This window comes from Misgurnus anguillicaudatus, chromosome 8 (assembly GCF_027580225.2).
Source record: "Misgurnus anguillicaudatus chromosome 8, ASM2758022v2, whole genome shotgun sequence".
NCBI lineage: Eukaryota > Metazoa > Chordata > Actinopteri > Cypriniformes > Cobitidae > Misgurnus > Misgurnus anguillicaudatus.
The window spans coordinates 32,609,513-32,623,968 of record NC_073344.2 but is presented as its reverse complement, the minus strand read 5'-3'; the positions used below and the strand labels follow the sequence as shown (position 1 = coordinate 32,623,968).

The following is a 14,456-nucleotide window of genomic DNA, read 5'->3' as shown; positions in this document are numbered from 1 at the left end:
AAAAAAAACTTTCAACTTAGGGTAAAATTGGTGTCAAATATCTGTTCTCAAATCCTCTAGCTTAAAATATATACACGCATTACAGGATATTTGTCACTTTATCCTACAAATTTGACATTAGACTCATATTTTTAACCTGAGAATGAAGCTTCCCTTGGCATTTACGTGGTAGCTAATAGTAATATTAGCTACTTATAGCTAATATAGACCCCACTGCAAAAATATTATAGTATGTAGTATTTACTGTAGTAAAGTGTAGTAAAATTATTAGATAATAGTGCTAACCTAAAGTTTTATATAGGCAAATACTCTAGTTAATACTACAGAATAATAGTAGCCTATACATTAATAAAGTGTAGTGATTATCACTATGCTACAGTATCCTATAATTATTAATGTATACTATAGTATTCTGTAGCATTAACTATAGTGAATTGAAGTACTGTATACTTCAATATTCACTATATGGTAATGTTCAAAAACACTGTAGTTCTAAGGATTTTACTATAACTCACTATAGCTCCCTGTAGTAAATACTTAAGTACAGTACGGCATTTTTTTATCTGGATAAAGGTAAGTGAGTTCGAGGAAGTAAGTTTACAAAAGGTCGCAGTTTTTCTCAGCGTGTTGAGCGCACTCTAGCGGCGAAGTTCTCGAACTACACGTGGAGAGACTTCTGGGATGCTGGCGGAATGTGAGGCGGGGATAGAATTGAGCCAGGTATTGGTCCACTGTTCGAGGGTCGTCTAACCCCGCTGTTATCTTTTTACTATAATAACACATCAGCTTTAACTGGCGTCTCGCCTCGAGTCACATTTTTGCTCTGATAATCCGGTGACGGTATTTATTGCGTTTCTGAGCGCTACAGGGGACGCTCTCTAAACGGAAGCGAGCTAGTCGGAGTAGTTTTTGCCATAGTGCTGGTTTACTCATATTAACAATGGGAATTCGGACAGGGATCGCCTTAATATGTCTCGCTGTATTTGCATTGGCTGCAGCCGAGGACGCAGAGAACAACGAAAGCGTGATCGATGAATTGGTTGTGGAGACATTGGTAAGTTGAGTCAAGTTTTTATGAATGACTGGTGAGTGGCACGAGTCCACGTAGCTGCTTGTTGCGTGCACGCATTTGTCAAATATGCAGACACGCTGTAATGTTAAAGTGGAATTTTTATTTAAAATTATATTGCCTCTTGTGTTTTGATTATTTGAATAGCTGATGCCGGAGACATGCACGGTTACATCGAATATGGGAGACACGCTTCAAATCCACTACACGGTAACAAACACATTCCGCCTTAAAGTCCAATTCTTTTTTTGTCGAAATCTTGTGTTCTACAGCAAAAGTATGCCAAATTCAGTGTACGTTTATTTTGTGTGTGTATGCATTCGTCGTGCAGTGATGTGGCAAACCGGGTCGGGAGCTAACATCTGGAATCTCCATACTTCAGGCGACGCTGCGCAGACTCATCATCGCATGACATCAAAGTACCGCGAGAAGGATTTGAAAGCACCGCTTTTGATTCGCTATCGCGCTACTTGATGTTACACGCCGATCGGTCTGCTCAACACCAGATCGAACACAGCAGTTTCATGCTGCACATTGGGTGTAAACGGTGTAAACAATGCTTTTTAAGATCGAACACGTTATTTTCTTAATGCATCATGAACGCACGGTTAGATGTGCAGTTCAATCCATACAGTGTTTCAGTCAGTGTAGCGAAAACCAATGTTCTGCTGTTACACACGCCGGAGGAGGCGGAGCAACACGTCAGCATTCGAGGGCGCGCGGCAGTGTGCACGAGGAGGAAATGCGTGGGAGTCGCGCGCGTGTCTACGGGAATAGCACAGCTTGGCAAGGCAGCATGTTGGGGATACCGGGGGCTAGATGTCACAGCTGTGACACTTTATTTAATATTTTAAATTATATTTATTTTGTAATAACATACCTATTAAGGGTCTGAGCCAAATGTCCATTATATTTGATTATAAAAATTTAAATATTAATTAACATAAAATAAACATTGTGACTTTTATATTTAAAGTCCACAAAACCCATGTTGCTTATTCAGAATAAAGTATGCAGCATGTTATTTATGTATCAAGACTTTTGTATCTCCAGAAACTTTTGGGATTTTTTTTATTATTCTGATACATCCAAACAACAGAACAGGCTTTAGTTAAATACCCATTTATAACTTAATAATATTTTTTTTAAATGTTTGAATGCTGGGAATATTAGAAACTTTCTGTGGAAATTACACAGGATTATATGGAAATTGTTGCACACAGATGAAGATAAGTCAGATGTCAAGCAAGCTAATGCTTGTATATGATACAGTTTGTATAAATTACCCAAAATATACAAATAATTTCCTTTAATTCCTTAAGTTTCCAACTTGGAATATTTCCAAAATTCCCAACCTTATTGCAAAGCAGCTCTATAGAAAAATACTTTTCTTGAACAATAATACAGTTTAATGTAATGGAGTGTTCAGAGATCGGGTCACCAGACATTTTTGGGTTGTTCTATAATGAAGTTTTTGAATTTATTAACAATAAGTGCAGCTGACATGCGACAATTGGATCTAAAATGTATGTGCAGGGTCGACTGATGGACGGGAAGGTGATTGACACATCTCTGTCGCGTGAGCCTCTGCTGGTGGAGCTGGGGAAGAGATCGGTCATTACAGGTACAAGAAATGGTTTACCATAGTTAGGACGATCTTGTCTAGTGAGATTTGGGAAACAGCAGCAATATAGGTACTGTAGTCGTGTTATAGTACGAGTTCTCATTATATGACAAACTGCTTTCCATATGGAAACACCTTACAGCAGCATCTGACCCATGTGGCTTTTTTACGATAGCCTGTAATAACATTTGGTTGATTTATTTTTTCAGGACTTGAGCAAGCTTTGGTTGGCGTATGTGAAGGGTAAGTCATAGTGAACTTGTGGCACGTGTTACGCCTCTGTATAAGAGGAAATAGAAAATATGACACGGACACGATGCAGCTTCAGTCACATTCAGTGTTGTAATGTATTTACCATGAACAGTATAAAACAATTACTCAAATTACTCAGCATCACATTTAAACATGTCATTTTCCCTTTGTGTGACAATGTCTCTTTAAGCGATTACACAATTAGGAAAAATATCAGCTGGTGAGTTATAACTTCATATTACTAGAACACCTCAGTTAACCTTTAACATGAGTTACCAAAAATATCAAAATTTGTTTATAGCACCTTTAAATCAGTATATCAACATGTTTTTATAGCACCTTTAAATCAGTATCTCAAAATGTGTTTACAGCATCTTAAATCAGTATATATCAAAATGTGTTTACAGCATCTCAAATCAGTATATATCAAAATGTGTTTACAGCATCTCAAATCAGTATATATCAACATGTGTTTACAGCATCTCAAATCAGTATATATCAACATGTGTTTATCTCAAATCAGTATATCAAATAACCTTGTAAAAGTACATTTAATAAAACAGATTATTTAAACAAGAATAGATATTCTGTAATTATATATACTGCTGTTTTATAGTCATTATTAATTCAGAATACACATTTTACCCTCAGTAATAGCATTGTGCTTAAAAATAAAAACTATCTTGCCTCTTCACATGTAACACTCAATTATCTTAAACTTCAACAATAACACTTACCATATCTCTATGATATAAAACATATAACGTTACACACACAGAGAAAATGGTGGCTGCGATGTTCTATTAACACCACACTTTAACATCAACATGCTCATCCACGTGCTACACAGATAGCACGTTTACGTTTAGTCTGCTAACTGTGTTTACATAAATACAATCATTAGCATTTACTCCCTGCATGTTCCTTACAGTATTACACACATATATAACTTGTTCAAACATTATACAACCCTCGTTCTTACCTGTATAAGAGGAAATAGAAAATATGACACGGACACGATGCAGCTTCAGTCACATTCAGTGTTGTAATGGACGAACGTCAGCCGCACGCTCCGCACACAGGTTGAACGAGGCATTAGCAATCAATCACAAACTGGTAATTAAACTTACAGTAAAAGAAAATGAAAGTCATGTAAACAAGCAAACACTGTATATTGTCATTTAAAATGCATTTCCACAGAGTGTTATTGAAGTAAATAAAACATCAATGGATTATTGACACACAGGCTGAACTAGGCATTAGCAATCGATCACGATCTGATAATCAAACTTACAACAGAAGGAAGTGAAACTTATGTAAACAGTCAAACACTATATTATAATTTAAAGTGCATTTTCACAAAATGTTATGGAAGTAAATAAACCATTTTAAACACAGATTTACAAAAAAAACAATGCATTACTAGTCTACATTTAAAGTGTCTTTTGACTTCAATCAACCCGTTCAATTTATAGCATCCTTTTTTATCATCATTACATACTCCCCTTCAACACAGATGTCGTCCTCGACATCCCAACCAACAGATGGGTAATGAGAAAGGTAATTAAACAGTACATATGATGTCACCAGATTACCTTTGTAACAGTTCTTATACAAGCACTCGGCTTATTCAAAAGTCCAGGAGTGTGTGTAGTGCACATGTTAGCTCTAGGCCTGTCCCTTGGTTTATGCTCAGATTGTTCAACAGTCCATCAATGAGTGTATAGTGTAGGTGTATGGTAAGTATGTTGCACACTCAGAAAGTTAAACAGTCCATCAATGAGTGTATAGTGTAGGTGTATGGTAAGTATGTTTCACACTCAGATCGCTCAACAGTCCATCAATGAGTGTATAGTGTAGGTGTATGGTAAGTATGTTTCACACTCAGAACGTTAAACAGTCCATCAATGAGTGTATAGTGTAGGTGTATGGTAAGTATGTTGCACACTCAGAAAGTTAAACAGTCCATCAATGAGTGTATAGTGTAGGTGTATGGTAAGTATGTTTCACACTCAGATCGCTCAACAGTCCATCAATGAGTGTATAGTGTAGGTGTATGGTAAGTATGTTTCACACTCAGAACGTTAAACAGTCCATCAATGAGTGTATAGTGTAGGTGTATGGTAAGTATGTTTCACACTCAGAACGTTAAACAGTCCATCAATGAGTGTATAGTGTAGGTGTATGGTAAGTATGTTTCACACTCAGAATGTTAAACAGTCCATCAATGAGTGTATAGTGTAGGTGTATGGTAAGTATGTTTCACACTCAGAATGTTAAACAGTCCATCAATGAGTGTATAGTGTAGGTGTATGGTAAGTATGTTTCACACTCAGAATGTTAAACAGTCCATCAATGAGTGTATAGTGTAGGTGTATGGTAAGTATGTTTCACACTCAGAATGTTAAACAGTCCATCAATGAGTGTATAGTGTAGGTGTATGGTAAGTATGTTTCACATTCAGTACCCTGGTACCACAACAGGCTGGTAGCCAAAGTGCTGTCCTGGAGTCATCCATGCACTTGCCACTTGCATGGCTCTATAAGGTGCTGGTGGGTACCAATGCATGGTGTCATTTGTGAGTCCGGTGCTGTAACAACCAGGATTGCCCAACTGGTCATATGTGAAGACTCTTGGAGGCCGTCTCTCCCTGACTGGTCGCTGATATAGCTGTTCATGTGCACAGTGGGTTTCACTTTGAACAGGTGACTGCACTATGGACGGTCTCTCCTCCAAAGCAGTGTCCTCTTGAGCAATAATCTCCTGTTGTCCCGAAATGTCCCTCTCTGTCAGTGTGTCTCCAATATCCTGTTCCAACTGGCAACTGTCCTGTTGCTGAGGCTCAGCATCCTGTGAAAGTTGTTCAGTTTCCTTGTCAGCATCCTGACTGTCCGTGTCTACTTCGGACTGGATCACAGGGAAAGGCTGATCTCTGGGCGAATAGTATCCATAGTCATCTTCATCACTATCCTCAATGTCTGCTTCTTGATGCTTTTGCTCCCTTTCTTTACGGGTCCCTGCAGTGATTTGTCTTTTTGCTTTAGTTGGTTTCAACTGTATTTCCAGTGGCAAATGGTCACATGGCAACAGCAGGTTACGATGCAATATCCTACGTCCTCTTGCTTTGCCTTGTTCTGATATTACTTCATATACAGGCATGTCTTTTCCCACCTGACGGATAACTTTGTGAATGCAATCCTCCCAATGATTTCGGAGCTTCCCTGATCCGCCCCTGGGTGTCAAATTCCTGACGAGAACTCGGTCACCCTCGTGCAACACAGAACTCTTCACTTTGCTGTCATAATTTCTTTTACTCTTTTCTGCACATTTTTTCGCATTTGCCGTGGTGATCTCATAAGCCTCTTGCATCTGTTCTTTCCACCTTCTCATATACTCCTGATGATCAGCAGTGCCAGTCTCTGGTGTCAAGCCAAATAATAAATACAAATTAAATATTTGTGATCTCCCAAACAGGAGGTAGAACGGGGAGAAACAAGTTACTTCACATCGAGTGCTGTTGTACGCGTAGATAAGCTTGGGCAACGATTCTCTCCTATCTGACTTCTGCCTCTCTGTGAGGGTTCTCAGCATCTGCAGTAGCGTTCTGTTCAGGCGCTCCACTTGCCCATTACCTTGTGGATGGTACGGCGTTGTTCTTGAGCCCATTACTCCACAGTTCCTCTTCAGCTGTGCAAACAACTGATTTTCAAATTCCCCTCCCTGATCATGATGGATCCTCAGGGGGAACCCAAACTTCAGTGCATAATCATTAAATATCTTATCCGCTACAGTTTTTGCAGATTTCGATGTGGCGGGGTAAGCTTGTGCAAAGCGTGTGTAATGATCTACAATTAACAATATGTATTCATATCCACCTTTACACTTGTCCAGGTGTAGAAAGTCAATGGATACGAGCTCAAATGGCTGAGTGGTGACAATCGGCGTGAGTGGAGCTCTTGTTTCTCTACAGGGTTTTTTTTGTTTAAGGCAGGTACAGTTTTGAGTGACATAGTGTTCAATCTCTCTCTGCATGTGTGGCCAGAAAAAGCGATCCCGAACAAGTGATGTTGTGCGTTCCACACCTTGATGTCCCATGTCATTGTGGAGCTGTCTCATAACTGTTGACTTGTATATTTCAGGGAGAACAAGCTGTGTCTTGGTTGCAGTCTTTCTATGAAGTATTCCATCTCCGTCAAAGCTGAGTTTCTCCCAGTCACGGAGGAGACACCTGCTCTGTGCACTGAATGATTTTAACTGCTTTCCTACAGGCCTTTCATTTGACAGTTTACAGGTGATGATGGGGCCAATATCTTTATCATCTTTTTGAGCTTGACAGAGAGCTGCTCTTGAAAGGGGTGTAGGCATGTCTTCATCCGTTTCCGTACATCCAGTAGCCATAATGGACCAAACTGTGTGTGAAACATTCATTTCCACAGCTTGTACTGTTGTTTGCACAGAAGGGGAGGACATTTCCTCTGAGCATTCTTCAATCATTGTCTCTATGTCACAGGGCATTCTTGAAAGGCCATCAGCATCACAGTTCTCTCTGCCCGGCCGATATTTTATTGTTATGTCGAAGTCCGCTAATTCAGCAACCCACCTCTGTCCTGTTGCGTTCAGCTTGGCCGTTGACAGCACGTATGTGAGTGGGTTGTTGTCCGTATATACAGTGCAAGATGAACTGATCAAGTAGTCTCGAAAGCGCTCTGTAATGGCCCACTTCAAAGCCAGAAATTCAAGTTTCCCTGAATGTAGATGGTAGTTTTTTTCTGCTTTGGTCAGTGTGCGAGATGCATAGGCTATTACACAAAGCTTCCCGTCCTGCTCTTGATAAAGCACTGCACCCAGGCCTTGCTGTGAAGCGTACGTTTGTAGAATGAATGATTTGTTGAAGTCGGGAAATCCAAGTATTGGTGGCTCAACCAGACAGTCAATCAATCTCTCCAATATGTGTTGATGTTTTTCAGTCCATGTTATTGGCTTGTGTGATGGTGTCCCTTTAAATTTTCCTTTCACTCTTTTTGTCCTGGCGTTCCCGTCCTTCTGCTTATCTGGACCAGGGTCTAATTCCATTAAGGCATAAAGAGGGTTGGCTATGCAGGAGAAGTCCTTGATATATTGCCTGTAATAGCTCAGTAGCCCCATGATGGCTCTCAATTCTCCCACAGTCCGTGGCCTCTTTTCTTTTAAGGCCCTAACAGCCACAGTATCCGCCGGATCCATCTTACTGCCCTCAGCAGACACAATGCGCCCCAGGTAGCGGACCTCACGCTTAAACACTTCACACTTACTTGGTTTCAGCTTTATCCCATGCTGCCGTAGCCGCTGTAACACTGTTCTCACATTCTCAACGTGATCCTCGAAGGTTCTACTGAAGACCAGGGTGTCGTCTAAATATGGGATACAGATCTCATCCCTCAGCCCCTCCAAGCATTCTTCCATACAGCGCTGAAAGGCAGCTGGAGCATTCATTAGCCCAAAGGGGATCCTGATCCATTCATAAAGACCCCATGGTGTGACAAAAGCGGTCATGGGTCTGCTCTCCTTCGCCATAAAGCCCTGATGGTATGCTTTGCCTTGGTCCAAAAGGGAGAACCATGAATTTCCTCCTAGGCCATCCATTATATCTTGCACTCTGGGGAGGGGCTGGCGGTCAGGGAGGGTCTTTGTGTTCACTTCACGAAAGTCTATACACAGTCGGAGGCTCCCATCCTTTTTTCGAACACACACGACTGGTGACGCGTATGGCGAGTTAGACTTCTCCACCCAACCCTGAGCGATGAGGTCATTCAAGTAGTCCTTCATTTCCCGGTAAAGTGGCTTAGGCACAGAGAGGTATGCTTTTGCGACAGGCTCAGTGTCTTTCAGGGATATGCTGAGTTGAAGTTTTTCAATGCAACCAATATCATCCTCCGTTCTTGAAAAGGAAGCACATTCCTCTCGTAACATCGTACTCACTACCTCACGTTCTGACTCACTGAGGTGGTCCAGGTCCACAGGTGGATCCCAAACATTGCCTGTAGTCTGAGTGTTATCAGTTCTGATGTGATTTGTTGTAGCTGAAAGTGGAGGGTGGGGCCCCTCTAGTATAGAGGCAGGGTAGGCTGCTTGGACCTGCTGGACAGTCCCCATTACGGTTTTCCCTGCTAACATCATGTCATGATCTGTAATATTCTGCACACTTAAAGTAATAGAGGGTTTTTTGTTGCCCTTATTTACTTTCACAAGCATGTCACATAGTTCGAGTCCCTCTGTCCAGCGAGGGTTTACATCTGGCTCAAAGAGCAGTATGTTTTCTTCAGGTGGGGAATCCATATTTACATGACACTCAACTCTGACTGATGTGTGTTTTGGTATGTTAATCCTCTCCCTTTTTGTCTTGACTATATACTCATCCACTGGTGTGGTGCTAACCTGCTCTACAATGGCAGTTACCTGCTCTACAAAAGCCGCTGCTTGCTCAGGAAAGGCTGCCCTTACTGTTCTACTTAACCCTTCCCTGTCAGTAGTGTTTAACTGTTTCAGTTCACTGTCAATGATGATCTTAATCACATTAGACCCAATGATGGGTTGAACAAGCTTTCCACCTTTCAATACCAGTGTGGGAACAATAACTTCTGTGTTGGATGCAGCCCCTGAAGCTAATCTAAAAGTTACCTCAACCCAACCTGTGTATGGCATGCTCTCCCCATTTGCTGCCTGTATGTCAAAAGTCTGTGTTATATCCAGAATTTCTATTATGTCTCTTAGTCTTGCATCTGGCAGGTATGTTTCTTTCCATCGCTCATCAATTATGGTCACTTGGGAGCCTGAGTCCCACAAAGCCTGAACACGTTGGCCTTGGATAAAGCAATCAACCATGTGCTTTCCCCCTTCCAATGGCGCCCTTTTAGCCTTTCTTTCACTTTCTGGAGTGGTGTTTGTAGTCATACATGTGAGTGCTTTACATTCTCTTTTGTGTGCTGTCCCATTATCGACTTGACATGGCGTAGAACAGTACAGCATTTTCTTACAGGATGCACCTTGCTTTAGAATTAGTTCTTCACCCCCATGTCTCGAATTCACACATTGCTGGGACATCGCTGTATTACTGGTCACTCCCTGTCCCGTGCGAGTGACCTTCCCCCATTTAAAGGCTCATCTCCAAACTGTCTCCGTCCCCTTGCTCGACAACCCGCCAGAAAGTGCTCGCTACTGCCACATCTGTAACAGTGCGTGCAATAATCTTCGGCTCCACTTTGTTGACAACTAAAACATTTTCTCCTTTGGCCACGATCTGATGAGGGGAAGCTGGGCTGTGGGGCGAACCTTTGCTGATACTGAGCAGTTCCCTCTCGACGTCTGGGGTCCGCAGTATACCAGTATCCCTGTGCCGGGCCCTGCACTTGCTGACCTGAAAATGGTCCTGATGCACCGTCGGCCCCCCCTGCTGGCGGTGGTGGTCTAGGCATGTGCTGGGGCTGGTGCATGGATTCCCTAATGTGAGAGACTTCAGCTTTAAGATCTTTTAACAGAGCCATTTCAGCTTTAATTTCTTCAAGTTGGGAAAGAACAGACGGGGAAGCTTTAGACTTTTGTTGGGTTGGTGGATTTTCATTCTTCTCAGCCGGAGCATCGCTGGAATGGACTGAATGGATGGTAACAGGTTTTTGCTGTCCTGACAATTTTTTCTTGTTCTGCCTCTCGGTCTCATAAGCACATGCTGTATTCACTCGCTCAAGCAACAGTTCATCCGAGATGTCAGCTTGCTCCAAATAAGGCTGAAGATCCCGCCTGATGTTGTCATTCTGCAGGCCAGTCAACACTGTGTGAAGAAACATCTTCTGCACTAAACCAGGGTCATATTGGAGACCTGACTCAGATTCCTGCGAAGCGAACAAAATTTTTTGTCTCAGGTCGAAGGTGCGAATAAAGAAGTTCTGTGGGGTTTCTTTGATGCCCTGCACCTCTGAGGTTAACTGCTTATAAAGGTCGGTTGCACTTTTCTCTTGATAATGACATCGCAGGATTCGCCGCAATGTGGGTAAGGTCAGGTTGGTTTTGCCTTCTAAATAGCTGCGGAGTTGCATGCCTGGGGATATCGCCCTTATCACTGCATCTACTATTTCCAGTTCTTGAAACCCTTTGCTTAAGCCATGTTCAATTTGACGTGCTAAACTTGAAAAAGTCAGCTTATCTTTCTGACCGGGCTCACCGATTTGACCAGCTATCTTAAAGTCCTTTTGCCATGGGTGAGGTGCAGGACTATGGGCTACACTCTGTGGTAACTGTCTGGTTGGGGTAATGCTTTTAATTCCTTTTGTTTCTGGCTTTAGGTTTTCATTTTGTTTTTGTGTGCTTGCTAATTGCAGTTGAAGGGCTTTAATTCCCTCCAATATCTTCTCCTCATCCACATTCTGTTGCTCGCCTACTTGCTTTGGTGTTTCAGCTTTCTCAGCTATCTGGAGATCAGAAATTTTGTCTTGAAGATTGAGTAAGTCAGCCATACCTTTATCCTCAAGCTCGTCTAGTTCTTCTCTCTGTATGTGGTTTGAAATTAGTGTGATGAGAGCAGTTCGGCCCTTGTTGGTAACATGTTCAAACTTTGCTCCGGCAGTGATTAGATAGTCACACAGCTCCACCAAACTTTCTCGGGGTAACAGACACAGTGCCCTTATTACCTCAAGCTGTAACTCCTCTAACCCTGTCGACTCCATCTCTCCAGCTGAGTGTGTGTGTTAGCAATGAAGTGGTACCTTTCAATCTTTAGGTAGTAATAGCAGCTCTCCTGGTATGCAGAAATACCTCAGATTACATGCAAGCTGCCCAAGACGATCGGAATACCACTGTCGCTGATTCACCAGCTGCTTTCTGATGCTCTGGGTTGTTTAAAAGGGAAGTGTGACGGCTGGGGACATCCGTTGGAGACGCCGAACCACGCTGCACACCAATCCCAGCGGTGCCTCCAAATGTTACGCCTCTGTATAAGAGGAAATAGAAAATATGACACGGACACGATGCAGCTTCAGTCACATTCAGTGTTGTAATGTATTTACCATGAACAGTATAAAACAATTACTCAAATTACTCAGCATCACATTTAAACATGTCATTTTCCCTTTGTGTGACAATGTCTCTTTAAGCGATTACACAATTAGGAAAAATATCAGCTGGTGAGTTATAACTTCATATTACTAGAACACCTCAGTTAACCTTTAACATGAGTTACCAAAAATATCAAAATTTGTTTATAGCACCTTTAAATCAGTATATCAACATGTTTTTATAGCACCTTTAAATCAGTATATATCAACATGTGTTTACAGCATCTTAAATCAGTATATATCAACATGTGTTTACAGCATCTCAAATCAGTATATATCAAAATGTGTTTACAGCATCTCAAATCAGTATATATCAAAATGTGTTTACAGCATCTCAAATCAGTATATATCAACATGTGTTTATCTCAAATCAGTATATCAAATAACCTTGTAAAAGTACATTTAATAAAACAGATTATTTAAACAAGAATAGATGTTCTGTAATTATATATACTGCTGTTTTATAGTCATTATTAATTCAGAATACACATTTTACCCTCAGTAATAGCATTGTGCTTAAAAATCTCGCCTCTTCACATGTAACACTCAATTATCTTAAACTTCAACAATAACACTGACCATATCTCTATGATATAAAACATATAACGTTACACACACAGAGACAAGGGTGGCTGCGATGTTCTATTAACACCACGCTTTAACATCAACATGCTCATCCACGTGCTACACAGATAGCACGTTTACGTTTAGTCTGCTAACTGTGTTTACATAAATACAATCATTAGCATTTACTCCCTGCATGTTCCTTACAGTATTACACACATATATAACTTGTTCAAACATTATACAACCCTCGTTCTTACCTGTATAAGAGGAAATAGAAAATATGACACGGACACGATGCAGCTTCAGTCACATTCAGTGTTGTAATGGACGAACGTCAGCCGCACGCTCCGCACACAGGTTGAACGAGGCATTAGCAATCAATCACAAACTGGTAATTAAACTTACAGTAAAAGAAAATGAAAGTCATGTAAACAAGCAAACACTGTATATTGTCATTTAAAATGCATTTCCACAGAGTGTTATTGAAGTAAATAAAACATCAATGGATTATTGACACACAGGCTGAACTAGGCATTAGCAATCGATCACGATCTGATAATCAAACTTACAACAGAAGGAAGTGAAACTTATGTAAACAGTCAAACACTATATTATAATTTAAAGTGCATTTTCACAAAATGTTATGGAAGTAAATAAACCATTTTAAACACAGATTTACAAAAAAAACAATGCATTACTAGTCTACATTTAAAGTGTCTTTTGACTTCAATCAACCCGTTCAATTTATAGCATCCCTTTTTTATCATCATTACACACGCACAGATATTGAATATTATTGTTTAACAACATTTATGGTCTTTTCTCTTGTTTGGCTAAGACAAAAAATCAAGGCTACGATTCCAGCGCATCTTGCATATGGAAAGAGAGGATACCCTCCAACTATACCAGGTACCATGGCAACACTCTTAAAGCGAAACTTGGGTTCTGTAAATTACTTAGAAATAAGAAAATCCATTATAATAGAAATGTTTACAATACAGGGCTTTCCAGTTATATGTTATACTCAATATATGCTTTGCCTGGGAATCAAACCCATGATCTCACTGTTGCAAGCGCCATGCAACAGCACAATAATAACCACATTACGTGTTTTATTATTTTCTCTCCACAGGAGACAGTGCCCTTGAGTTTGATGTGGAGGTGATCTCGCTCTCTCAGCAAACACCCTGGCAGAAGCTAGTGAATGATGTTTTACCTCTAGTGTGTCTGGCACTGGTCCCCACCCTGCTGGGTTTAGTGGGCATCTACCTCTATAAAAAAGCTAATGCGCAAGCTCACGGCAAGAAGAAGAGCAAAGACAAGAAGAGCAAGAAGAAATAAGATCAAAGAAAAAATAAAGAAACTATTTAAATAAAAAAAGAAAGAATAAAAAATAGAGTTGTATGTGGCGAGTTTGTTGGCTTTTCAAAGGGGACATTTTACTAGACTTTTGTAGATGTAAAATAAATCTTTGGTGTCCCCAGAGCACATAGTGAAGTTTTAGCTCAAAATACCATATAGAAAATATATTATAACATGGTAAAATTGCCACTTTGTAAATGTGCCGTTTTGGGTGTGTCCTTTAAAATGCAAATGAGCTGATCTCTGCACTGTCGTGGTTGGATAATGCAGATTAAGGGGTGGTATTATCCCCTTCTGACATTACAAGGGGAACAATGACCTATTTTTTACATGCTTGCAAAGAATGGTTGACAAAAACTAAGTTACTGGGTTGATATTTTTCACATTTTCTAGGTTGATACAAGCACTGGCCACCCAATTATAGCACTTAAACATGGAAAAAGTTATGTGAATGAACAATAAATCCTGTACAAAAATAAGCATGGTTTTTTTATGTACT

At 40.6% G+C, this 14,456-nt stretch overlaps 1 protein-coding gene across 1 annotated transcript; it reads left to right on the top strand.

Moving 5' to 3' along the window:
• The first annotated feature begins 662 nt into the window (after nucleotides 1-662).
• On the top strand, nucleotides 663-13,989 carry fkbp11 (FKBP prolyl isomerase 11). The gene is made up of 6 exons (XM_055214098.2): nucleotides 663-1,054; nucleotides 1,217-1,279; nucleotides 2,606-2,693; nucleotides 2,903-2,936; nucleotides 13,434-13,504; nucleotides 13,728-13,989. The coding sequence occupies exons 1-6, from the start codon at nucleotides 941-943 to the stop codon at nucleotides 13,934-13,936; spliced, it is 579 nt and encodes a 192-aa protein (XP_055070073.1). The 5' UTR covers nucleotides 663-940; the 3' UTR covers nucleotides 13,937-13,989.
• The last annotated feature ends 467 nt before the right edge of the window (nucleotides 13,990-14,456 follow it).

What these genes read in the sequence shown, in the direction of transcription:
- fkbp11 (XM_055214098.2), top strand. Translation starts at nt 941, where the DNA reads ATGGGAATTCGGACAGGGATCGCCTTAATATGTCTCGCTGTATTTGCA. An exon ending in CGCTTCAAATCCACTACACG is followed by an intron (nt 1,280 to 2,605) that starts GTAACAAACACA and finishes ATGTATGTGCAG; the next exon opens with GGTCGACTGATGGACGGGAA. An exon ending in TTGGTTGGCGTATGTGAAGG is followed by an intron (nt 2,937 to 13,433) that starts GTAAGTCATAGT and finishes TGTTTGGCTAAG; the next exon opens with ACAAAAAATCAAGGCTACGA.